A 27,140-nucleotide genomic window follows, 5' to 3' on the forward strand; every position below is an offset into this window, starting at 1 on the left:
CAGCCCGGGCATCTGGAATTACCAAACTCTTAAAAACTGGGATGGAAGGAATGCTAAGAGTTGCAGATGTATGCCTGGGGTCTGCAAGTTTTCTGTATTTTAAACTTTTGTGTTTTAAGTGAGGTAAACTTTTAAGCAGTCAAACATATCCTGGATATTGATGACTTTTTAAAACAGCGTATTGTCGTTGCCTTCAGTCTTCATATTTGTGTTTATAATTAAGTTGATCTGAAGACACGGAAGTTTAACTCATAGATGATTCATTTGCTCCAGGAGGGTGGAATAGTGGAAGATCTTGCGGTAGTTGAAATAGTAGGAAAGTGGTAGGAGAGGAGAGTTGTCTTCACTTTGCACACTCTAGGGATGGTGTCCTCAGAACAACATAGGCCAAAGCAGGCAGTCCTCCTTACTTTGTGAGCAGCAAAGCATCATCCGACATATAAAATTGTTATTTTAAATTATTAAAATAAATAATCCATCAAGATGCTGTTCGGGTTCACAAAAATCAAACACAGGCAAACCGTGCATCGTGAAATGTTTGCTTTTTCTTTATTTTCTTCTACTTCCTAGAGTATTAGGAGAACTTAGGGGTTTAGTAACTGAGTTGCAAGAAGTCAATATTTAAATTCATAGAGGTCACCTTTCAGCCCAGAGCTCTCCTTAAGACTCTCCCCATCCCAAGCCCCTGCCTAGGCATCTGTGTTCCTCACCCTGGTGGGAATGTCCATCCACACTCACCTCCTCCAACCCAAGGCCTGCAAGTCCTTGGGAGTCCCCAAACTCAACTGCTTATTCCTTGGACCCTTCTCTCATGTACCCTGCCTGTATATCTTTCTGTTAGTTTATGAACTTCCGTGGCACTGACAGTCTGAATGGAACAACCTAGCTCTTGATCTTACAGGAATCTTTATTCTTAGTTGTTAGATTTCAAGGCTTACCAGGGTTAAAGTAGTTTTCTTCATTCCCTTCACAAACTGCACAATGTTGAGTGAAATATAGGTGCTTACTGAAGACTTGGTGAATTTACTTCAGTCGGGTTAACTGCCCTAGGGACAAATAAGATGTATGCTTTCTCCATCACACCAGTAATTTCTGTGAGGATCATGAGATTAGAGCGCTCTTATGGGTAAGGCTGCATATGAGAAAGGGACTCTGGAGGAGATAGGAGCCTCTTGGGGGTCCCCAAAGTCATCAAATAGGGACATATTTTGAGCTGTGAGCTTTCCTTGTATACAAGGGTAGAAGGGCGTAGTGTCACACGGTTATTTCCACAGGAGGCAAATAGATACTGATTTGCAGGTGGGTAGGAAAAAAAAAGTGAATCAATTTAGACAGCAGTAAATGAACCACATGATCACATGTGAGTTTTGGACAGTAGGAGGAAAATGCCCAAATTTGCCTTACGTATCCCTGAAGTGATTTCAATATCAGCAATTCTGGGATTCTTACGTCTTGTCCCAAGAGAACTGATGTGTTGAGAATTTCTCTGCCCTTTTAGGTATAATCCTCAATTTGGATAATCTCTACCTAGACCTTGATCACAGGGTATGAGAGAATGTGAAGGACCATCTGAAAAAGAAACCCTGCCACAATATAAAGAAGACGCAATAGGAAACCCAGAGAAGAGTTTTTTTTTTTTTTTAATTATTCCTTCATATTCAAACTTCACAAACAGTGTGAACTTGTACAATACCTCGGAAAGTGAAACTTACAAAAAAAGTGCTGGTAACATTTAAAAAAAAACAACAAAAATCCCAAAAAACAAACATCATTCTTAGCAACATCAATTACTCTTCCACACAAAACAGAAACCTTGTAAAATTTATTTTCGTATTTTTAAGGCGTAATACTTCCGTATAAAGTATATGCAAGAGATAAAACTTCACAGTATTCCAAAATGTCACAATAATAATAATAATATAATAGTATAATGAAGCGCTACAGTTAATTTTTCTTTTTTTGAATGTTTTTTTTCCTGTTTAAATAACAAATACAAGTCACAGGTAAATATACGTGAGAAAAATACGAGGCTAATATTAAATGGCAGGTAAGGATACTGTCACTGTAAGAAAAAACTGGCAGGATGTGTGTATTTAGTCTATATTTTAAAGCACTTGATAGAAAAGGCGTATGCAAGGTTTTTCAAAACAATTTTTTGTTTGTTTGATAACTGACAACAATTTAAGAGTATAATGAGGAAAAAAAAAAAGGAACAAACTCCTTCTCAAAACTATTGACCTGCTCATCCCAAACCACGCATATACTGATGGATGGATGGATGTGTGTGTTTGTGTATACATGGGTTTATAGGGTACACAGATTGATACAAGCAGTGTTCCATGCCCACCTGCAAAGATCTGCAGTCATCGAGCCCAAGCTCCTTTTGGGAAATTATTCTTTCAGTTTAAAGCTCGCTCTTTCCTTGCCTTTCTCTCTTTGCAAACTCTTCCCCAGTTCCCAGGTCTTCGGTCTGAAAAGACAATCTCGTTAGAAAAGTTGCCCTCCGTTCAAAGTTCACTGGGAAATAGATACTGCATGAACAGTGACACCCACACGGACGTTGAAAATACCACTTGGACGAATGAGTATGTGCATGTGCATGCGTGTGTGCGTGTGTGCGTGTGTGTGTGTGTGTGTGTACAGTAGCAATTGCAAAAAAGGGACCATATTCCTTTCCATACTAAGATACAATGTGATAAGAAACATTTCTGTGCAGGGAATAGGGTTTCTTTGAATCTTATCACAACACTGTGGCGGGAAAATCAGGAAATGGGTTCACCTTTCAGCAGTCACCACAGTAAACTTCATTGAGAATGCACATGGCCAGACAAATGGTCCGCGCACATGTGTGTGTTAACAGCCAGCCATGCAGCCAACAGGTAACAGAAAGACAGCAGATAGCAAAACACGTCAATAAGGTGCTCAAAGAAAAAAGTGGCACCCACTCCTCGAATGGATGGCCACGTTAAGGTGCTTCAAAAAAGTTTTTTTTTTTTTTTTTTCAGTTTCTATTTCAAACATTAAGAGAGTACTGATCTGCACATGGTAGTTCTGAGCCAGGCCAAGGGTTTTGAGATTTCTGACATCTTCCACTGAAAAGGGCTTTCACTGTAGTTTTATTCAGTTTGTTGTGGGTCACTTGAGTCTAAAGAATTTTTTTAATGGCCAAAAACTGAAATCAAATCAACATGACTAAAAGAAATAACAGATGAAATGGTATAGAACATTACTGCATTCCCATTGGATCAAGATGGTTGCGCCCATTTTTCCTCTTTCGCTAACACTGTTCCTTTTTTTTCTTTGTTACAATCCATTCCTTGTGAACATACAGAAGTAACCAAAATCACTGCAAGTGGCTGTTTTTATTTTTTGTGATCTGTTGCAAGAGTCCAACCTTGTTTCCTCTGCTGCTGTTCGTGTAGCATCTGTAATGAGCATCTGGATTTATAATGAGCATCTGATTTTGTTATGTGCACGTGTGTGTATATGCACATATACACACCTATACATGTATAATATATACACTATATATATATGGATATATATAGGAAGTGTGTATACATTTATACATAATATAGTGTATATTGTTTCAACTGGAGATAAACTGAACTGGGTTCAGACACTAGCACGCGTTTATCTTTCCCCTGCTCCCTCTGGACATTTTAAACAGTCTGGAGCTTTTATTTATTTTTTAAAGTGCATTTTCAATGCAGAATAACTGTAATCCACTGATTCCTTGGAAAACATTTTTGATGAGAAAAATCTGACGGTTCTCAGCCCCAAGCAAGAGAAACCTGGGTTTGGTCGTGCCGGGGGCTGACGTGGCAGTGCCAGGCTTGTGCCTGAGTGATGGCTGGGCATTCTGGACCCCGGGCACCTAGCAGCAGCGGCAGCAGCACCTTTACGAGAAGGCGGAGGTCAAAGAGGAAGAAGGAAGGAAAGCTCAGATGAGGAAGGATGGGTTTTCGGTGTGTCTGCAGGTCGGAATCGTTCACTTCGTATGGGTTTGTGCAGTTCCTGCTTGGCTTCGGCTAAGAGTGGCCATCTAGTCCCTTCCCTGCCAACTGACACCAACCTCCCAACGCCCCCCCCCCCCCCCCCAGGGTCCGCATGTTCGAGCATCGCTCGAGCGTCCCCACTCCCGGGCTGACTTCCGTGTCCGCTCCCTGTGGGTATGTGAGTGCCAGCGTCAAGTAGGAATAAGGCACCAGAGAAAGCAAAATGTTACAAAAAGATGCAAAACCCCGTTGCAAAGAGCCTCTCCCATTGCTCCATTAAAATATTGCATGTGATACCATTCATTTGTGTGTACTTAAAGTGTGTCAAATGCAGTCTCTGGAAGGAACTCGAGGCCCTTCAGCACCAGAGATCTATAGGAATGCACCCTTTATCGAAACACACCCACTCCCCCACCCCCAGGCCCACCCCACGCCACACTCAAAAGCACCAAATCCGGAGAACAAGGCTGCTTGCCATTGCTCACCTCATTTGTGATAAAAATGAGAGAAGTGTATGAAAGAGAATTGTCAGGAATTGCTCTAAAGTCAAATGGGTTCAGGCTGTCATGTATCTGGCTAGGTAATGCTCTAAATGTCCAAAGAGCATCGTGAAGGGGTTGACATGTCTGTGTTAATATTTAGGGGGAATGTGTTAAACAAAATTACTTTGCAAATGATGCCCAAGTCCTCCACTAACACTTCAACCTCCCCTATTTTTTTAAGCACTGTAAAAAGGAAGAGGTTCATCTAGCTATAAAAGGAAAAAAATGAAGGCACATGATTTTATTCGGTCCCACAATCCTTAAGAAAAATGGTATTTTGCAAGTGTGTGTGTGTGTGTGTGTGTGTGTGTGTGTGTGTGTGTATCTGCACACACGCACATGAAATGGGAGTCTGAGGGCCATTGGGGCAGTAGTCCAAGGGAAGTTGGAAAAGGAGAACAAGAGAGAATTCTGAGACAGAGAGAAGAAAGGAGAAAGGAGGAAATGGAGGCCTCTCTTCAGCTTTCTGTCATTGACAGTCTCAAGATTTGGCTGCTTTAGGGTCCAGAATGGAATTTGTTTGTCTTGGTCTAGAAAGTGCCCCCAGTTAAATATCTCCAGTTAATCATGTTACAGCTTTTGGTGTTTCCCTTTTCCCTTCCCTCCAGCCAAATGATTTAAAAAAAATCACAGTTTTTAAAAATTATTTTTTCAATGTTGAAAAAATATGGAAAGCTATTGAACAGCCCTAGGGCACTCTGCCTCTCCGTCTTCACAGTGAGCAGATGGATGGACAATCCACAGAATCAAAGATGAGGCAGACAAGATCCCTTGTGCTAGATGGTCCCTTGCCCTACCTTCCCCATTTCTTTCAACTGGATCCTTCCTCCCCCCAGCCCGTCCACGGAATGTGGGCTGCTGAGAAAGGCAAAGCCATTCTGGAGAGCGATGGTAACAGAAGTGTCTTAGAAGCGCAGGGCAGAGGCATGGGCAGGCTCTCTCCTCCTCCGGCAGCAGAGCCGTGTGCCCTTCGAGCAGCCTGGCCACAGGCTGGGGAAGCCCAGGTGCCCGCTGAAAGGCTGAAGTCCCACTCACATCTACTTCATGAGACCTCAGCCCTTCTGCTTCTCTTTGCGTCACAGCTGGCCCCCAGTCCTGAAGAAGGCAATGATCCGAGACGGAGAGGCAGAGCCGACTGGCTGTGTCCTACAGAAAAGGGCTACGGACAGTGGGATTTCAGAAACAAATTGAACTTTGGTTTTCTGACTTTTTTGAACCGTAAAAATTAAAGCAGGGCTTCAGGGGCGTGCATCATCTGACAGCTGTTCTATTTTTTTCTCATTTGGCAAGGCTAAGGCGGGGGGGAAGAGAAAAGGGGTTTCCCATAATTGGTCGAAGACACAGGGTGGTAAAATGCTTCCACACTTAAACTCACAGTCCAGTGTTTTTGACATTTCATAAATAGCTTTTTTTTTCTCTAAAAAAAGAATAAAACAAGAACAATCCCTTTACTTACTCATCTGAAACAAAATAAACAGCAGTGGGTACAAACTTCTTCTTGTAACAATTACAAAAAACAACAATATAATCCCAACTTTTAACACGCATCTTGAATCAGTTATTTTTTTTTTTTTAACCTCAAAACTGCAGCATATCCTTAAGGGCAAACTTTTCGATTAGTTTTTTTCTTTTTTTTTTTTTAAATAATGTCTTCACCAAAAAAACAGTCTTGTACCAATAAAATGCATTCAAAAATAGAAAATATTACACAACAAAAATATGTATCCTTCCTTTCCAAAAAAGATTCTTCACAAAAAAATGTAGAAAAAATTCCAACAATTTTTTTCCTCTCCTAAACATTAACTTTCAGTCTAGGGCACAATTAGTTATTGATTTAAATGTCTGTTTTTGCATAAAACATGGAAAATGCAAAACAATGACTGTATTAGGATTGTGTAGTTACATCCACTCCCACCCCAACTCCAAAACAAGACAAAACCAGAAAAACCCAGCAAACATTAAACAAATGATACAGCCACTTGGCTGGGCAAATTATCTCTGTCTTTCCTCTCACTGTGCATTTGTAGGAGTTAAGCGGCTCTGTTGGTACTGGGAATGCTGAAGAACAGGGGTGGGCCTGGAGTCAAGAGGTTCTTTAGCACTGGCTGATGTTCTAATGAGTCATGGACGGCCTCCCGTGTTGTGGGCCCACCGGCTGAAATCCTCACGGAGAAAAGAAATACGTGAGGTAGTACATGGACAGAGGACCGTGCGGGGTACTGTGCCCAGACCTCGATACAAGCCAGTTTTTTAACCATAGCACATCTTTTTTTTTTTTCCCCCATCAAAATGGAGCCCAAGCATAGGACAAAAAGGTGATAGAGAGGTCCAGAAGTGCTGGGTTTATTTCTTTCCAGAGTCATGCCTCTCCCACATTTAACCCCTTTGGCATTCGCTGGAACCATGGCAAGATCTCAGATCTCAAAGGAATGCCCCATGTCTCCCATCCCCACTGAGCCCGCTGAGTGTCTTTTATATTTTCAGCATTGTAACTTCTAGGACTTATCTTTCTTATTTGATGTTATCTCTCTTTTGTGTGAGATAGATTTTGTATGTGTATTCAGTAGGAATAGGTGGTTTTTCTCATAGGTTTGTTTTTTTTTTCCCTGTTGCTTATTTGGTTGCTGGTTTTTTCTTTGTGGTTTTTGTTCTGTTTTGTTTTTGAATTTTTGAACAGTGAAATGTGTCCAATTTTATTTCCAGTGCATTAAACAAATTTTAAATTAAAAAAAGAAATAAAACTTTTCCCCCCATCCTTCTAAAGGAAATGACTGATAAAAGTACAATATAATAAAATCAGGCATCGCCAGAAATAGCATGATGTGCAACCTCAATTACATAAAAGAAAAACAAACAGACAAAAATTATAGAACATAAGCATGAAGGAGCCAAGACTATATAATCTCAACTATGGTATGATTGGCAAGCACTGGTTAAAAAATAGGTAAGGCTACTCTTAGATTTCTAACTCAACATAGTTAACCACTGCTCTTCTGTCTTTTCCTTCAACTCTTAATCTTTTACTCACTAGTTCTTTATATCTTTAGAATGAGCAAATTTGTTTTTATATTTTTGGTCTACAGTAGAATTACATATTAATAATATAATAAAAAGATATTTCATTAACAGGTTGGTACTGCATCCATGTGGGGAAAATAGAAAAAAAGTACTCAAATAGACATAGCAAATGGACTCTATTCTTATAAAAATAACCACAAATATAATAGAAATTATAATCAGGGCAACAGATTCAACAGAAAAACAGGCGTAGAAAGCTATATTTTGGATAATACAAACTCTTGACAAGCTATGCCCTAGAATTGCAGCCTCTAAACCTTTTCTGTGATTTCCACCTTCCCATAGGATCACTCAGAATTCAAATGGAAATGAAAACAAAATGAAAATAAAGTGACAGGTGGTTGAGCCAGCCAAAGCTTCTGAGTTATCTTAGTTGACTGGGTCAAGACCAGGTGGACAGCATTCGAGAAACTGGTAGGCGACAGGGGAGCCGCTGATGGTATCTGTTTTTGATTTTGGAAGAGTTTCCAGCCCACTGATAAAGAGAAAAACCAAGGAACCAAATAATTCTTCTGGTAACATAAATACATGAGATGAAATATAATTCTGACAGAGGTGACGGGGCGGGGGGGGGGGGTGAGGTGGGAAAGAGGAGAGAGGGGAAACAGGCCAACTGTGGGCACCACCTTCCTTGTTTTTCTTCAACACGTGGGTTTCCTTCTCTTTCTAAGCATTTGTTGGGATTAACTGCAGGCTCCAATGTCCTCTGGGCAAATAAGTGTCAGCTCAGCTCACCATAGGATAGCTCTGCTTTTCAGCCTTCCTAAGGGCTAGTGGCTTTGGAGGGGCCTCCCCGCCCCCCGCCCCCACTGCCTCATGCCCTCGATGATGCAGAGGAGGGGGTGCAAAGTTGTAATGCCAGATGGCCTTTACATTAGCCATTCCTACCTGATGGTTAATTCACACTGAAGATTCAGTGTGGGGGAAAAAAACAGGAAGGAAAAGAATTGGTAAGAGTTGAGCTTGGTAATCAGCAAGTATGAAGTTTCCTTCCAGAGAAACGAAGAAGAAGGAGAAGAACAAGAATAAGGAGAAGAAAAAGAAGAGGCATCAGTTAGAAAATACTGCTTTGGGTTTCTTTTAACATTGAACCATCCTTGGTTTTTCTCTCATTCAGTTGCTCCAGTTTAAAGTAGAGTTCAGAATCTAGTGCAAATATCATCAAATCACATCATCCCAGGAGCGATATCCTGTCCCTTCATCCTAAGTGAATACTATCCCTTCAGACCTCCTCAGAAGACTGGGGGGTAATGGTCCAGAAAAGCCTAACTGAACAAATTATTAATCGAGTACTCGCTACGAGAAAGGCACTATGACAACAGGTCAGCCCCAGCACTGTCCTCGCCACGGGCGTGGCCGTTTTAACCACTCCGGCAACCCCAGCGAGACCCACATCGTGGCTCTTTCAATACTCGAATTCGCTTGCCAGTTGTCTGACTCTCTCTCTGGCCGTTGCCGTGGGCTCTGGCCACGAGGAGCAGCGATCTGCTCTGTTGTCTATGCTGCCCCCCATTTCACCAACAATCCTTGTTTGGTTCTATGTGATTTAGCTCACTCTCTTCCATGGAAGTTTCTTTCTCTCCATCAGTCTTCAGGTCATGACTCTATTAAAGACCAGTTTACAGTGTCAAGGTACTACTGTTTATTTTTTCCTGGTTTTTTTTTAAACCTCTGACCAAACCCTAAGTCATGAAGACAGTTCAGTAACTCCCCTAATAACGAGTCTCCTGTAAATAGCACTGTGAACGGAATGAAAACCAACGTGTCATCCCTGACCACCAAAGCATACCCCTCGAGCCTGTCGTATTATTTTTGTCTGGGAGTGAGGAGATTAGGCTCTGGTGATTAAAATCTTTGGTGACAAAACCACAGTGGGTATGCAAGTTTCACAAAAGAAGTTGTCTCCCCAAAGCCTCAAGAGAAGTATCCTAGGACAGTTAATGTGAATGTATCTTAGAAGGTCAGTTATTTCTCTCTATACCTTTGGTTTAATGCAGTCAATACCGTCTTAGTGCTTATGCAACACACACCTCTAAGTACCTGTTACGAGCTCTGAATTTAGAGTTTCCTATTTAAAACTGAGATAATGCTTTGAGTGCTTAAGGATTGCTTACATTATTCTGAAAGCCCTAAGTGGTGTTTTTTTTCTGACTCGCAAGGCTGACAGTTCCCTTACAAATTTTTTACCTTGTAATAGTAGACTTGCGTGGATGCTAAGGAGGAAAGAGAGAGAGAGAGGATGAGATAGGTATCAACGTCGTAATCTTAGGAAAGAGACCTCAACGGATAGTTTTCCAAATTGATGGCCCCACATGTGATAGTGTTCAGAGAAATTCAACATTAGCCATTTATATGTGTTGTGACCCTTTCTTATGGAACCGGAATCTTCCAAGCTGTCACCTTGGATTCTGGAAGGGCTCTTCAGCATCCTCACTCTTGTGTAATTGCGCCCTACACAACTGATTGCTTTTCCTGTGGTGCAAGATTCTTTTATTAATAGTCACTGAAGAGCTGTCATGCACTAATTACTTCTCAGGTTTAAAAAGGCAATAAAAAGAAATCCAATAAAAAATTGAAAAAATTCAGCAAATTCAAAGCTAAACTTTTAGGCACTGTTAAGGTCTTCTGCTTAATAAAGGATAGTCTATGATGGAGCAGCTAGTAAGTAGGTTCTGATCAATTCTCCAACCCTTCCTTCAGTTTCAAAGTTGGCCTAGCTTGTTTCAAAATAAACCTTTCACCTCACTGGTTTTCAGTGTTTATTGCACTGTTCCCTTACTGCCTTACCAAGTGCATGGCCTTCCTCTTTGGTTAGCCTGATCTAGGTCTCACCCAGGGATGGAAAAGCATGCTCAGGCTGAAAGGATATCTCCAATCCAGACAAAGCTGTGTTTTTTTTTGAAAGCAGGGCAAGCCACCGCCCTCTGCCACACTGGAATGTGCGTCAGCAAGGGGTTTTGTGGTGGAGGCCAAGGTGAAGGCTCAACCTCACCTCGGCTGGCTCCCTTACCATTGCAACTATACCGGAAGCTTAGCTAGAGACGACACTGGGCAAACTCTTCCTTAAACATCTTCAATTTACTGTACCAGCCCAGCTTCTTTATAATAAGACAACAGATCCTCTCAGCATGGCAGTTTCTGGGCCTGATCAAGAGTTAGCAGATTCCACAGATTCTCACCAACCCTGCTAAGACCAAGCACAATGGAAATAATTCTCCGTTTTTGTGATGCTTCCTGTTTCATAACTGCCTCTTTCTTCCCCATACCTCACACACTCTCTCCCAGTACAAGTAAATACATTTCAGTAGTGCAATGCAGTGCAGTCATATTTAGTGCAAAAAAAAAAAAAAAAAACCCAAAACAAAACAAAAAAAACAACACCCCCAAAAACCAAAAAAAAAAAAAAAAAAAAAAAGCCCTATTATAGACCCAAGCTCAACCCTAAACAGTTCTTACTAAAGGTTACCAGTGCCACACAAGTGGGAAATTCAGTCTTTACCTCACTCTTCTATGAGTCATCTCTTGTTGCCCCTGTTTGTTTCAGCTCAGAGGAGAGAAACAACTAGCATGTGCCTATGTATTCTTCTGTAAGATGTAAAATCAATAGGCAGAAAATAAAGGGAAGTAGATGAGTTGAAACCAGGGGTAGTATTTAGAAGAGGAAAATAGCTATTTAATGCAAAGGTCAGTAGTGGTTTTTACTGAATGGTTTTCATCCTGTCAAATGGCTCTGATACTAAAGAGAATGGGTACAGAAAAAGATAAAACTTTCCTGTTTCCCAAAACACGGTTCTGAATTTAACAGTGCTGGGCTCTTATTTTAGAATCGTGCAATCAACTCTTCCTGGAGGGCTTCTGGCTGTGGCCACCTGACCTAACAGAAACAGGGACGCTAGGAGCACTCACTTCTTCACATTGACCACCTTCTCCCTCCCCTCGTTCGTTCCTCCCCTATTCACTTTGTTTTCTGACAACACATAAATACAGATCTACATACACACACGCAGAAATTCTCAAGGCCCCTCTCAGGATGATAGATCAAAATTGGTACAAATAGCTCAATGACACACTCACACAAAAAGTACAACTATTAAATATAAAAGTGAATTATAATTACACCCAAATTAAGAATCTGCATTGTACCTCTTCTTGTATTATTCCTTAAAAAAAAAAAAAAAAAAACATTCATAGTAGGATATCTTATGGAGCTTACTTCTCGCTTAAGATTAGTCTGGAATTGGTTTGGGATACGGCAGAACTGAGTGATTCTGGACAAATGCTTTGTATTTGATACTCTTAAGAGTTGATCTTTTTGGCTTGTCCGGGTCTCCATTCTCCAAATGTAAATCTGTGTGTCTGCTTAAACCCACACATGCATACTGGAAGTCTCAGGAGAAATCAATCCGTGGTTGAGAATAGATTGTAGAAACAAAGGTGTTTGGCATAGTGGGGTCAGCACAAATTACTTTAAAACATAAAGTTACCATAGGTTTTTCTCTATCTTATCAACTTCTTGCCTTTGTTTGCCATGATGAGGATTACTAAGAAATTCTGCTTTCATTTTTTTTCTGAAAACACAATCCTTTCAACGATAGGGCAAAAAACCATTTTTCATTCAATGTGTGAAAGTTACCCTTAATTTCTATCTCAATAGGCCCGTCAGGAAAACTGAAGTTCAAATCAATGGGACTAAGGAAGGAGTTTAACTGCTGACAGTGCTCTTGAGAATTTTCTCCTACAAATCTATACCCAGATGGTTCCAAATCAAAGTTTGTCCCAAGGAGAGCAGGAGCAGAGAAACTGGCCTTATTTTTCAATGAACCCTTTGGCAGTGAACTTACACAAAGCACTTTAGACTATGTCTAAATCGTGTATCAAATTTGAACCATCACTTTATTTTCAGGTCTCTCTGCATGTGTCCTGGAGAGAAGATTAGATACAGGAGCAATCAAGGGTGTGTACGATTTCTCTGAATGGGTTTGACAGTAAATAAGAAAAGTCTTAAATCATAAAGAAGTGAGGTTTTCTGACCAATTCTTAAGACTATAATAGTAAGGATGGACAGGAGTGGTAAAGAGTGAGTGGTGTTAGCTTTCCCTGGTAACCCTGAAAACTGGCTTTTTGAATCCAGAACTGTATCAGATTTAGCCCCATCACTGCCCTGTCTCCCCTCTTTGCTTTTCCTCTGTTCACTTAATTGAAATTGCAATTATTTTAAAGATTGAGTTAAAAATGCAAATTATAGCACAAAAGACAGGTTATAAAAAGGTTGTCAGGCTATCTGTAAATTGAGTTGAGTTAAAAACAGTATGCTTTCAAATGAAGCACTACAATTTCCCTTTTTTCAAAAAAAAAGTTTCTAATTTGGTTTTTCCTTATTTTGTGGTGGCGGTGGGGTATGGCTGAGTGGAGGACTGGCGATGCGGCGCCGGTCTCCCTCTGTGACTCTCAACTCCGGTGCCAGGTGGGGGAGATGAGAGGCAATGGAGAATCGGATGTTTCTCTATTTAAGACCTCATGGACACATATTTTTGAAATGAGTAGAACAGAAACTGAATAATTATAGAAATCTATAGATTGATTGACTTTGCATTTAAGTAGCATCCTTTCTTTGTCTTTTCTGGGTATTCTGCTTTAGATGTTAGTAAGAAACATCCGAAGCAGATTTTCATTAAATTAATTTATTCCCAGTCTTATTCCAAAAGTTGAAGGCAATAAGGATTTGTAGTGTAAAATATATGACCTTCCTCTGCAATCAATTCCCCCTCTTTGGCCTCAGACCTGTTAGTTTGGGTAAATGGGGTTTCTCTCAAGAAACAGTTTTTAACGATTCTACCCTCAAAGTGCAGAGAGAATCTCTCTCCTCAAAGCTCTCACATGCTCACCGAAAAGGAAGATAAGATTTTCAAGGAGAAAAGACTCTTTAATGGCAGGAAGGAAGGCTCTCATTCTGAAAGGAAAAGAGTACGGTAAGGGCGGGCATTATTGGACTGATACCTATGGCCAGGGACAGTATCAAATTAAAGAATCAAAATCTTTCACTATCTCGAGAAGTAAGAGATAAAGGGAAACAAACAAAATGACAACAAACTTTACTAAAATACACATTCCTCCAGTTGCAGGTTTCTAAAAAAATAATTATGCTTAAGTCAAGGTTTACAGATAGCGAACAACTGTTTTAATGTGTAAAAGTATTATCCCTTTGCTTTACTATATTAGTTTCACTTTCTTTGAAGGAATTGTATCTGTGCACACTTGTCCTAAAGTCCAGTGCAGAAAATAAACTGGTTTGCTACCAGCTTCAATCTCAGAACACTTCCTAAGCTATATTTGCGAATCCTAAAACTACATATCTATAAAATGAGACGCAGACTTTCTGAAATGCGTGGTGGTGGTGGGGTGGGGTGGGGAAGCAAGCTTTTTATGGGGGAAAAGAAGAAAGAAATCGCTTCCTATCCTCCCTATTATGTACTATAATGTTTCTGACCATCATTTTGCTGCATTAGTTACTGGTAGGGCTCTTGGTGTTCCTGACAGGTGTCAGTTTAGAAAAGCAGGAGGCTCATAAGCAATAAGAAATTCACATCCTGGAGTCTCTCAAATACTAGCAGGATTTACACATTAATCTAGACTAATGCAGAGGTTGTGGTGAGAAATCCTGGTCTCAGGGTTAGAGCTCTTCTTGGGGAACCAGAAGGAACAATGTCAAGAAGGCATCCTGGAGAAATCCTTGTGGTTAACTGGACCAAATGGGACCTGTCAGATCTGGATCCTCTCCTACTCCACATTACACCTTCAACAATAGTGATTAGGATTTAAAAGAGAGTCTTCTACTGTTTCAGAAGCCAAAGCCTGAGAAGAAGAGTACTTTAGATGAAGAGTACTTTTACAAAAGAGATAGAGGGAGAACGGACAAAGAAAGAGAAGAAGATGGGACTGATGGGGGAAAGCATGCCAAGTGAAGATCACCATCCTAGGCAACATAAATACGGGCTTTACAAAATGTTGGTTTCCTACTAGATGTATAACTCAGGAAGGTTTTGAACTATCTCTTTATTTCATTGCTTTCTGTGTTGATGTTATAACTGGTTTAATTAACGCAGGAGATGGGTCAAGCCATCTGGTCACATTAGGAATACATTTCTGATCCTAAATGTTGATTCTATTTGTCAGTGGGTAAAGCAAGAAATAAAATAGTGCACGTCTGTGCACTTAGAACCAGGTAGTACTCTAAATGCCGCAGAATTTGTCTTCATAAGGGCCAAGAGGCAGTGTAGGAGCTTGGCAAGAGTCATGGACTGGAAGTGAGGAAAGAAGGTATTACATTATGAACATCCTGTAAAGGGACAGATCCAGAATGGTATCAGTCTTTTGGGCAGCATTTTGGCAACCAGACAGTTATGACTCATTGAAATGAGATCTAGCATGATGACTAAATTATATGCTGAATGTTTAGGTACTGGGGAGTGTATTACATGGCCCTTCAAGTACCCAGTCTGCCCTATTATATATATATATGGTTTATATTAAAAAAAAGTGCTTGCCAAATAGACACTTTAGACACTTCATGGATCTTTTCATCCCTCAGTAAATTACTGCTTAAAGTTCTAAATCAATCAACAATTATTTGTTTTTCAGAAAGATAACAAATGAAAAAATTCTTCCTAGTTGTTTCCTTCTACTTTAGTGGAAGTGGTTTAACTTGTTTTAAAAGCGTTCACTAAGGCTCGAACAGTTATCAAAATTATCTTAAAATGTTACTTCTTTTGTTAGATTTCTGTAAATCTAGTCTGGGGTAAATATGTCATTTGGCTAAATATTAGCAGGACTTGAAAGAGTCAACATTGATGAATTTTTTTTTCCCTCTCAGAAATGGTCTACTCATATCAGAAATTTGAACACTGTGATATTTAAAGAAAAGAAAAAAACAGAAGAAAAAATATTTTTTCTTTACCTTTGGCCAAATGTGAAGGTGAAAGGAATTAATGACCTCACTAGTACAGCTGACATTTAAAACTGTGACTCAGGTCCTCCCACTCTCAAAAGAATATTGATAACTTTTAAATTTTGAAGGTACAGTGAAGACATGCTTTTTCACTCTGCCTACGAGTCTCAAGTTGATGAGCTGATTCCTGTCAATGCTCTTGAGCTACACAAAACTTAGAGAAGAACATTCAGGACTGGGTGGGGAAGGGAGGGAAACGAGCACTCAGGGGTCATAAGTATTCGAGTTCCTCAGGTGGTGAGGAGAAGAAAAGGTAATTTAAAGTAGTCCTAAAGAGAAACAAGAAATAAAGGAACATGGTTAGGAAGAGGAAAGAAGAAAATAATGAAACTGATACAATTTGGGTATTGTGATCCCTGGAATAGCAACAGCCTCACTGACTCCCAATTCACAATTAGGTCTGTCCTGTAGAAATATATTTAGTTGAAAACTATGGAGAAACAGATTCCTAATTTTGCTACTAGACTTAATGTTAGTCCCTTCGAAGTAGGCTGGAGTAGGTCTACCAGGTTTCGCAAGTGGAGGGCACTGCTGGGAGCTTGAATAAGAGGAGGTTAGGAAAGACTTGTTGTGGGCAGGGCTTGGGGGAGCACAGCAGAATGGGATGGGATTTGGAAATAAAAATCTATTAGGTGAGAAGAAAGGAAAGAATTGGTGTTATTCATACTGAGAGGCCTTAATATTGGTCCAGTGTGGGAAGGGCTTTCACACTGAGTATCGTAAACAACTGCTGTCATTTTGTCCTGAATGGAGAACTGAGAGAATGAACCTGGCTTTAGGTCTCCAGGATGGATGTAAAGTTTATCCAACTGTGGAGTTTTCCAGGCACTGGGTAGCTAAGGGAAGCCGAGGAAACTCTTTATCTACTTGAAAATATTTCTTGCTAGGAAGACAGGATGCCTGATTTCTGAAGTTTCCATGATGGCCTGGCTAAAGAATAAAGGCACCAAATCCCCACTTTCACAGACCAATGGAGATACAGAGGGCCAGAGACCCAAGAGCCACCATTTTGTGGATTCTGTGGGCTAAAAAATGAGCTCTCTATTTCTCGGTTCTATTTCTATCAGCCTCTGTCATGAAAAAGTTCCTCAAATTCCGGTTTTATTTAAGAAAGAAAATCTCCTAGGAAAATGAATGTTATATTGCCAAGCTGCCTCCAGGGGAGCATTGAAGACTAGTTAAAATAATCGTAGAGCACATTGAAAACAGAAAGTAGTCCGTAAAGGAACAATGAAAATCAATGTTTGAAAATCCAGTTGGGACAGCTAGGCATTTCATTCCCTTAGCTTCTCAGATGAGCAGTCCTTTGAGTGGCAGCCTGTAATTTTTGGTCAGATCATATGCAGGTTAAGCAGCCCCTTGGACATATTTTCCAAAGCAAATATAGACAGTGACAGTCCTAAAAGGGAAAATCACAGATACATTCATATGCACTTCTTTTGTTCTTCAGATATTGAGAGGGACAGCTAAACAAGATCACTTTGAATATGAACCTCTTTGTATTGGCCACACCAGAAAAAAAAATGTTTTCTTAAAAAATGTTTTCACTTTCCTACATTTGCTAAGTTTGAGCTTAAAAAAATTCTAAAATCCTGTAAAGACAATACTGAGCTGATAATATAAAAAGCAAACTAGAGCAGTCATGATTATTATTAAATGCACCAGTTAACCGCAGCAAGTTGGTGATGGGTGATAAATGCAAAGAAATAATATTTCAATCAACTCATGATCATAGGCAGATTCAAAAGTTAAAAATGAATATAATGTAATATATATTTCAATATAGAGTTGTTATATATAATGTGTATGTTCTAGCTTTCAGAAATACTGCAATGTAGTGTACTGTACTTAAGTAAGCATACCTAAATGTAACTCATGTTCTTCCACAAAGTCACTAGTACTGTTAATTAAAAAACAAAAAAACAACAAACTCATTTTTTTTTTCCAGTAAAAAGAAATACCTATGGTTACAGTCACAGACTTCTTTTGGATATAGAAAGACAATATACATTTTTAAAAATAATAACAATGAAAAGATTCTAACTGTAAGTAGCCTTGCTTATTGGGGTAGGGGGAAAGTCACCAAAATAGAAGAGGAAAGAAAATGTCCTCTGAATTCTGTAAATTAGCAGAAATCATCTACGTGTCACAAAAAAATAATAAACCACCTAGTAAAAGAAGGGCATGGGAGTGAGCAAACTGAATCCGACTGTTTCCAGGCCGTTCTCTAAGGTCAGCTGCGAGAGCCAGGTCCATTTGTTCAGAGTAGTGCGCCAGAGCGGCATTCTACTTTACTGTGTGAAACGGGCCAGAGCCATCAATTCTTAGAGATTACTAGAAATGATTCCCCCCGAGAGTCTACTGGTTTGCTAGACATGGTAAACAACCCACTCCTGGAAAGACTTGGGCAAAGGCCACGTTGGTGTCAGGAGACACAGTTTGGAATTACGATGACGTCCTGTAGATACAGGCAGGATCAGGAAGCTTTAGTGTGGACGTGAAACTTACAGCTGAGCAGGTGTTTGTGGGCACAGTCTGGGTTGCATAGAGGAGAGAGATGGAGGCCTTTCAGCCATGGACTGGCTCAGATCAAAGGTTGTGCAGGCCTTGCCTCCCTGGCCTCAGTGCTCCTCCTCCCCAGAAGACCTGGAGAGGTGCCCCAGAACTGCTGCTCTGTCTGCTTGCCACTTGAGTACTTCTGGTCTACCTTCTTCTGGAGGAAAACAGCCTGTCACTGTAGGATTGCTGTGGATCCAACAAGCTGCCTTTGTTTCTCCCAACTCTGAAATGCTACGAAAAGCAACAGAGTGGGCAGGTGACTGCTTCCTGGGAAGGGAGCCACAAGTCTTGAGCACAACGGTAGGAAGAGGCAACTGCATCTATGTACCAGGACCTATGCCTGTGTGTGCTTCCTTTGAGAGGCACACACACTCCCAGACTACAGGTACACAATGCAAACACACACATACACACATGCCAGTCAATCTAGCAGAAGTGCAGAGTTCGTTAAGTGCACTCTCCTCCACATGGCATATTCAAGTTTCTCATGGAACAGGTACATAGAAATGCTTGAGCTCCTTCAGAATGCCCTAGAACCTCCTCACAGATAGCGGACCCAACTAAGGCAACAGAGCAGAAGCAGCCAGGAGATATGTGAGACCTTGGACTAGCTAGAAGTTCCAGAATCTATCTTTTCACTGGGGAATATGAACGTGGAACAGCTCTGTACTGAGGGCACTTCACACAGCGTGTGTACATGCAGAACGTGTACTCATTTCTGGACATTTTGGACAGCAGCTGTGACATATTAGCTGGGTTAAGTCCTTTTCATTACTGGAATCTACATATAAATTACAGTGATTTTGCTGGGCAACAATGAACTTCTGTTGTAACAGTAGTAGAAACAGATGTCTCCGACGGGGTTAATTTTTTTTTTTTCTATTTTAGGTGTATCAGAATCTCATCGAGGCATCTGAACCAAGGAAAGCCCTGAATTTGAAAGAGGGCTAGTAGGAACTTTTTATACCCTAATCAGGTATCTCAAAAGCCAGGATCCCCAGCAAATGTGGCTAGATTTCCTCTATGATCTGCAGAGTATGCTCCTTCCTTGAAGATTTGATTGAAAGTTGTGAGTTTGCATTTAAACAAAGAACCACCAGATAAAGCAGATGCTCACGAAAACTGAGGAAAACTGAGTTTAGAAATATATACTGTATAGGGAAAGAAAGTTTTTCTAGAGACTGTTCTCCCTATGAAGGAAATGATGAAAACTGGCATCCCAGGCACCTGTGATCATGTCTTACGGGATTTACTCTTTGACTAATATGATGCCTATTTTACACCCAGCCCAGACCTCTCTCACTGAAATAGGATATGAAAAAAGAGCAACCACTTCCTGAGAACTGTCAGTTCCAGACAAGTGCGATGCGTCCCTGCAAAGCCACTATTTCCATCATCTTCACTCATGAAGAGGGCTCATTTTGATAACGATGCAACCATTAAAAACAAGAAATGTCTATGTCTTCACACCCTTCCAACCTCTCTGTCCTCTGTTCTCGTCCCTGGGCTTTCTGATTTAAGGCAATAATTCTTTACTATAAGTGGCTTCTGGTGAAAATCCCTCAACTGAGGTCACTTCAAATGAGATTTTAGTCTGAAGGGATTGAGTTTATGGAGCAATAGACTGGGCCTGAGGAACCACTGGAATCCAGGGGTTGCAGTCTGTTGTTTCAACCTGGGGCATTTTTACTGCTTTTTCAGTGAAATACATAGTTCCAGAAAAGAACCCGTGCTGTGCAACCCTCATCCTCTATTTCTTCATCCTAAAAAGAACTGAAAACAAACCCTGGTGTTCCAAACCATTTTCTGGGATCTGTTAACGTACACCGCTGACCACTGTGGATTCAGTGTTCGAGGGAAAAAAACAAACATGTATTTGGAGACTTAGAAAAATCTTTGGGGAATTTTGGTTAGGCTAATCACCTTAATCCCTAGCGCTAGAAATGATGCTTTGGGTTAGTAATTTCCACGTTTTGTGTTTATACGAACACTGAGTCACCACAGCTTTTCCTCTTGTGGAGGTTTAAGCGGTCTTAGAAATGGCAACTTCACACGGAGAGCCCTTGGGGATATGAGAATATTCTCACTCGAGAGCAAGAGCTCTTCTGTGCCCCTCTTCTGTCACCATATGCTGCCTGAGCACCAGGGTAGAGATAGCTTTTGAAAGTTTGCCCCATGCAATCTATTTCCTGGGCACCTAAGAGAACAGTCCTTTTCTTCATGTCAACACGAAGAGAAAGGGGCTGCCGCCATCCCAGTGGGGAAGTTATGTGGAGCCTCAGAAAGCCCCGGGTGGCTGGGTCAGCGCAAGCGCTCTCTTCAAGCACTGCAGAGGGAGAGGCGTTGGGTTGCCTTGCTTTGTCTATGGAATTAGGGAGCCTATTGAAGTTCTAGTGCGCCCTTCCTTTTGTTTGTTACCGGGTCACATGGTTCTGTCTTTAGTGTCCTATTTTTATTTTATTTTTTTAAATTTCTTTTTCTGGGGGATAAAATTGGCCATTTAAAGAAAGTTCTTTTCTAGTGAGTAAAGAGGTTTCTCAGAGCCAGAAATCACTCAAAAGAAAGTCTGTCGACCCTACTACCCATGGAAAGCCCAGAGATTTCTCTAAATACTTCTTGCCAAACTTCCTAGTGTTGCGATTGGATGTTTTTTGGTTTCGCATTATTGGGTGCTGAATACACTTTGCAGTCCTTTTGTTCTCTTCCCCAGGGCTTCCATTACCCTGGACTTCAACTCATTACTAAATTAAAGAATTCTTTCAGGGGGTTTCTTTTAAGAGTCAGGTCGCAGCAGAAAGGGCACCCTCCCTTCTCCCAAACCCCAAGGGCATCTCAGGTTGTGTCTGCTCTTACACTGTACCTTCGTTTTGGTTCTTTCTGCATAGCAGAGGCAGACCTGATTTGGTTATGTGATACCTTTGCTGCAGAATCACATATCCTCTGCTCCCAGCCTCAGCTAATTAAATAACATCTTCCATAACAACAGAGGAAGGCTCCTGCATGGGCGTGTTGAGTATGAATCCTGGCCAGGTCTACCTCACTGCTCCCTTTCCTAAAGGCAACAGGTGTTGGGAGCATTATGGAGGAAGCACATCTAGGAAGCAACAGGAACTTATATTATGTTCTGTTGGGGACCTGAGGGATTCTTATAAGGGGCATGCCTCATTTGAGGGAACTGCTGAGGGAAAACAGATTTGGGGCATGTATGGGCTGGCCACACACTGTTGGTGTGCTTGTATGATTGAGGTACATGTAGGTCAAGGCATTAGGACTTACTTGACACATAGAGGAAAATCTTTTCTTCTCCCACCTGGAGGAAATCTTTTTTCTTCTCCTATCAGAATGCACAAATTGTAACTGTTCATGGGTTCCAAAGGGTTTTCTTGGTCCTTAAAGAATATTGGGATGATACAAAATAAAACCCATGACTTTTCAACAAAGTAAATCCAAGTCTTTTCTTCTAAGCCTGGGAGCTACTGTGACCTCCAAGATGCCTATGAAGAAGGAATGGACTAAAGCTGGAACACGAGAAGGAAGTTATCCACCACACTTACTCATGGCACAGTTTCAGAGCATTAGGAGTTTGGGCAGGAAAAAGTCTATATACTATTATCAAGAGCTAAAGTTTACAACTCAATTAAAAGATACAGTAAAAACCATTTTGATATCAAGACTTTCATTTCAAATTATTTTTGCCTGGCTTGTTTCTTAATCTTTTTCCATGTGTAGATTTGTATCAGATTCATCTGTTCCCATTCCTTCCTTTTGAGGGGCCATATTTTACCACTTGGGTTTTTTTTTTTTTTTAGTACAAATATTAGCATTTATTATAGTAATGGGGGAAAGTTGCCTACCACGCTGGGATGCTACCAATGCTTTCAGGGCTGGGAAATTTTATTTTTCATAAACTGTATCTAAACGTCTTGACATAAATATTCCCCTTTGACTTTTTTCCTTTCCCTTGTTCAGCTAACCCACTTTTAAATCATAAATTACTAGAAAAAATGTTCTTTTCCAAACCAGTTCTTGTTCCCTGTATTCATCCTAAGAGGTCTTAAATCTGGAACATTTGTTTCCATTTTATCTATTTTTTTCCCCTGAGTACTGAAAAAAAATTTTTTTTAGCACTCATAGCATCCTAGCATGAAGTTCTAAATGTAAGAAGATTGTTGGATTTGAAACTAAAAAAATAAAAGGATTCATTTTCATCCTCTATTCTTGAAGCAAAAAATGTTTCCCCATTTCCTAAGGTGTTGGTAATTATTTAATTTAAAAGTAAGGATTGGCAATCTAAAAGCACGTCTATCCTTCTGAAATAGGTCCAGTCTGGTTTACATCAGTTGGGGAAGTCACCCTTTCAGGAGGTCAGAACATATAGTAATGACTCCACAGCAAGTTCCCTGCTCCCCAGATCAGACCTTCCACTGCAGTCTAGCTTCTCCCTCTCCCCAGAGAACAAGTCTGTCAACTATTTTAGACTATGAATGTTTGAGAGGAATAGACATACGGTAAGAAAAAGTCTACTGCTTTGCAAACCTGGATAGTCCATGTGGTTATAATGATTGCATCACCTCACCAAGAATTCTTTGGGAGTTCTCCAACATTTCTTAAAAAGAAATACTTCATTTGAAGGGAAAGGATGAATATTAGTGTTTCAAACCCAACTGGAATTTTTTTCCTCTATGTGTTCTATAACAAAATGTGGATTTTATTTTAACCCAATTGCTTCACTTTTCATGTGCCAAATCAACATTAAGGCAAATGGGTTTCCCTCTGATTTGAGAAGCAGATAGCTAAATGTGGCCCATAATGGCACCCAAGATCAACTTTTCTAGAGGTACTATAAATTCTGCCTACTTTGTGAAGGTTGGAATAAGGACACTATCTTAAATCAGCTACTGTCAAAGAATTGAAAATAATTTAAAGTGGCTTTTGGCCACCTTCGTTTGTAATATATGCTGAGGGATTTTATGTCATTTTTCCTCTAGATTAAACAACTTTTTTCCTTAATGTCAATTTTTTCTTTTTTATATCATGGGTTGAATGGCTTGTTTTTCAGGATCTCAAAACAATCCCAGGACATGGTTAATTAACCAATGCTCCCTCTGTTGGTGGTAAGTGGAAATATTAAAGTCTTACAACACTGCTATTTTAAAAAGCAAAATTAGCAAGAGAAAAATGGACTTTTTCTTAGTTTTGAAGCTGTTTCCCACTAACTTTTAAAACAGGTCAATTTTGGACACATAGTTCTTGATAGGACTCCTCTTAGAAATCACGATGAGTGATACCCAATAATCAGTTAGCCATCCAAGTCTACATTAAACTTCTAGCAAAATATTTACCAAATTATATTACCGGAGGACCAAATACAACCCACATGTACTCCAGTTGCACTAACCCCGCTAAACATCACCAAGAACTTATGGAAAAGATCCAAGTTAACCAATATCTAAAATATATGAGTAAAACCAATTTAGTCACTACAGAGTTGCTTCCCTTGGAAGATTTCTCCTCATTTGTTACACAGTTTTGCAAATAAGTTGCTGACAGGAAAATTAAAATGCAAAGTAATTTTGAAACTAAAATTCTGTCTTTGCTTCTTTTTTAAAGTTACAGTTTGGTGTTTCTGCTTTGTTTAAAGATTTACTTTTCCCCCTTAAGAGTGTTAAAACATGCCCAGCAATAAAATCACCTTTGGAGTTTTTGTTAGGTTTAAGAATTCTCATATTTGAGTTGGAATCCCTTCAGGACACTGTCTATAATGGAAAAATCCCTATTACAATACTTTGATCAGGACCGAGGAGAGAAATCCCAACTAGGAAGAGAGAGTGGCATCTAGGATGATGCAATGAACTGGTGGCCTTTTGAATGATGGATGTTGGTATCCGAGAAATTTTTGTTAATTTCCTTAAAACCTTTCCAAAAAGCAAGGGTTAATACATCCTCTAAAGGAGGATCATCTCATTTAGCCCTCTCAACCATGGTGGCAATAGTCAGAAGGTGGTATTTGAAAGGAAGAAAGTAATTTTGGCATCAAGGCATCCTGATCTCTACCAGGCTTCTGCTCTCCGCAGCTGTGAAGGGTGAGGAAGCATGAACTCATCCTCCTGGCTGACCACAAAAGGAAAACCCATTTGTCACGACCTCTAGACTACTAGTGTTTCATTCAAGAAAAGAAGTAAAGTCAAGAGAAATTCTAGAATCATAAGACCTCAATGAACTTTTAGAGAAGCAAGAAATCTGTTTCTGAAAGATAAAGTCCTCCCATGAAAAAGAACAGAATTCTAGATGGATCAGTTGGAAAAAAAAAAAGTCAGTGGAGCAACTTAAGCTTGCTAAAAGTCAAAGAACTACATATCAAAATACAAAGCAGCAGTTCAAATTACAGCAGGGGTGGGCTGGCCACAGAGGCCCTCATCAACCCAGGCAATACTTAAAATAATAAAAATTAAGGAAAAAATAAAAAAAATATGAAGAAAATATCCTTCCTCTCTTTCAAATATAACTTTAATTGCCTTTTATTCTTTCTATCTGGAAGCAGTATCGCTAACCTTAACAGTCTTGACTTACCAAAAAATATATATATGTGTGTGAAATAAAATAAAAGAGAAGGGACTGGTGGCAGTGTATGCAAAACCAAAACGAAAAAAAAAAATTACTTTTAACAATCTCACTTTTTTTTGTTTTTTTTTTTACACAAATACTGTTGTAAATATATTAAAAAAATCAGCATTCTATCTGGTAAACGTCACTTTTGCCCCTCTATAAAATTTTGAATTAAAAAAGCCTCAAGAACTTTTTATTATTCCCCCCACCCTCCATTTCTCTTTCTTTTTCTCTTCCACAAGAATATATCCTGACACTTTTTTTTTTGTTTTTGTTTTTTGCAAAGATTGTGGGAAATAATCCTTCTCTTGTACCTAGAAACGTAGGTGCAAACCTCTGATATCTTTGTTTTATCTGCATTCCTGCCTTTCATGAAAGTCCCTCTTGATTGTGCTGAGGCTGTGGCTCAGCGAAGACACTGAATAAATACGATATAGCCACTGTTGCTTGATGCTTGTCCAAGTCTTCCTGGCTTCTGCTGAAAGAGGGGGACATGGAGGAGGTGGGCCAGGGTGTGTGGACGCGAGCAGAATCTGGGGGAGAAGCCTGCCGTTCGCCTTCCCCACACCACTGGACCCACTGCCCCTTCCCAACCCCCCCAGCCCTTTTACGAAATCAGACAATGTGGTAGGTGGAAAACAGCAGGGCCTTTCCTCTGGGTTTTCAACCAGAAGTGATATTCCACAGTTTTAACTGGTTACTGTGAAGTCCAAGCGGCCAGAATTGTGAAAATGTCCACTGAAACACTGCAAGCGGTGTACTTAAAGACAGTAGGCCTTTTAGATTTTGTTATATATTTTTGTAGTGCTCTTCACAAGTGAAAAAAAAATTTTTTTTTTACTTTTTTTTTTTTTAAAGATTTTTTTTTTTTTTTTTGTAAAGAAGGGTTGTATTTAGAGGCCAGTAGCTAGAGATCCAACCAGTGGACCTCTTGAAGCACTACCAGGCCTTAAGGCCACCATCCGAGGGAGGCTGGGAAAACTCTCATTCACCCGAGCCTCCGGAAATGTAATGTACCAGCAGGCAAAAACAGTTCTTCATGTAGTACAAAATGAAACGAAACAAAAACAAAAACAGAAAGTAAAAACGAAACCAAAACATTTCTTAAATTCTAGTGCCATAGCTTTGTTTGTTTGTTTGTTTCTTTTCTGTCGTTTTGTTCATAAGAAAGAGAGAAAGATACTACTTATCCGTCAGACACATGCATCCTCATGTGGTCGTTGAACTGCTCGATTTGGTCAAACTTTGCTGGACAGACGGAACAGACGTAAGTGGTCCCCTCCGTGCAGGCCACCACCCCCGGGGGGCCAGTGCGGGCACCTGGGGGTGTACCCGCGGGAGGGGTCCCGTTGCTGGCACTGTGCAGGGCCACGTGCCGCTCCAGGAGGGTCTTGTGGGAGAACTTCTTTTTGCAGATGTAGCACTCGTAGGACTTCTCCCCACGGTGGAGGCGCATGTGCACGTTGAGAGAGCTCTTCTGGGTGAAGCGCTTGTTGCAGATACTACACTGGTACGCCCTCACTCCTGTGTGTGTCACCATGTGCTTGATAAGGTAATCTTTTAAGGAGAAGGAGCGCCAACAGATGCTGCATTGGTGGGGCTTCTCACCTGTCGATGGGGGAAGAGACAGCAAGCGGAATAGAGCGAGACACAGCAAGGGGAGGGAGAATGAGAGACAGAGAAACAAGACGACAAAAAACAAAAACAAAAACAAAATTTAAAAAAAATCTGGTTGGTTCACCCTTGATTGGAAAGATCCAGTCCTTCCTGGCCTCTCGTGTTCTGAGAATCCTTGCTTTCGGGGGATGCCAGGACAGGCTAGTCTTCCACCTCCCCATGCCAGAAAACAGCTCTCTTGGAAAGCTACAAGAGACTACCCACCACAGGTTTTCAAAGGTCATTCTGTGGAGAAAAAGGAGGGCTACATTTACGGGGTCATTTTCGGCATCATGGTTAATGTGTGGATTTAACTGTGTACTTCCCATTAATTTTATCAAACCCATGTAAGGAATAAGAGAGATGAAAGATCTTGGAAGCATTCAGGTTCTTTAGAATCTTTAGAAACTAAGGACAGTGGTTACATAGCTTGGCTCTTTGGGGATAGTTTCCATTTCCAGTATTCTGCCTAGTAATTGCACTTTGCCGTGAGAGGTCTGGGAAATATTGGCCAACATAGGAGCAAGTCGTTCTGAAGAGCTACACTCTCAATTTTATTTATTTTAGAGAGAAATCTTCCCGAAATGTAATGGTAGAGTTAACTGGCTATTCCGTCTTGAGTGCCCTGAGCTGCGGACTGGCCTTGTCTGGTGTGGAGGTTGAGTAGATGGTGGACAACTCAATGATCTCAGAGTC

The 27,140-nt window shown here is 40.5% G+C and overlaps 1 protein-coding gene across 29 annotated transcripts in view; it reads right to left on the bottom strand.

Moving 5' to 3' along the window:
* Positions 1-1,622: 1,622 nt before the first annotated feature.
* Positions 1,623-27,140, bottom strand: part of ZBTB20 (zinc finger and BTB domain containing 20) — an 800,060-nt gene continuing 774,542 nt past the window's right edge. For all 29 annotated transcript variants that reach the window (XM_078066331.1, XM_078066345.1, XM_078066341.1 and 26 more), the window contains one exon: positions 1,623-26,396. In XM_078066331.1, coding sequence (XP_077922457.1) covers positions 25,975-26,396 — 422 coding nt within the window. In that variant the 3' untranslated portion in view covers positions 1,623-25,974. The remainder of the gene's footprint in view (positions 26,397-27,140) is intronic.

Source organism: Halichoerus grypus, chromosome 1 (genome assembly GCF_964656455.1).
Source record: "Halichoerus grypus chromosome 1, mHalGry1.hap1.1, whole genome shotgun sequence".
In the NCBI taxonomy this organism is placed as follows: Eukaryota; Metazoa; Chordata; class Mammalia; order Carnivora; family Phocidae; genus Halichoerus; species Halichoerus grypus.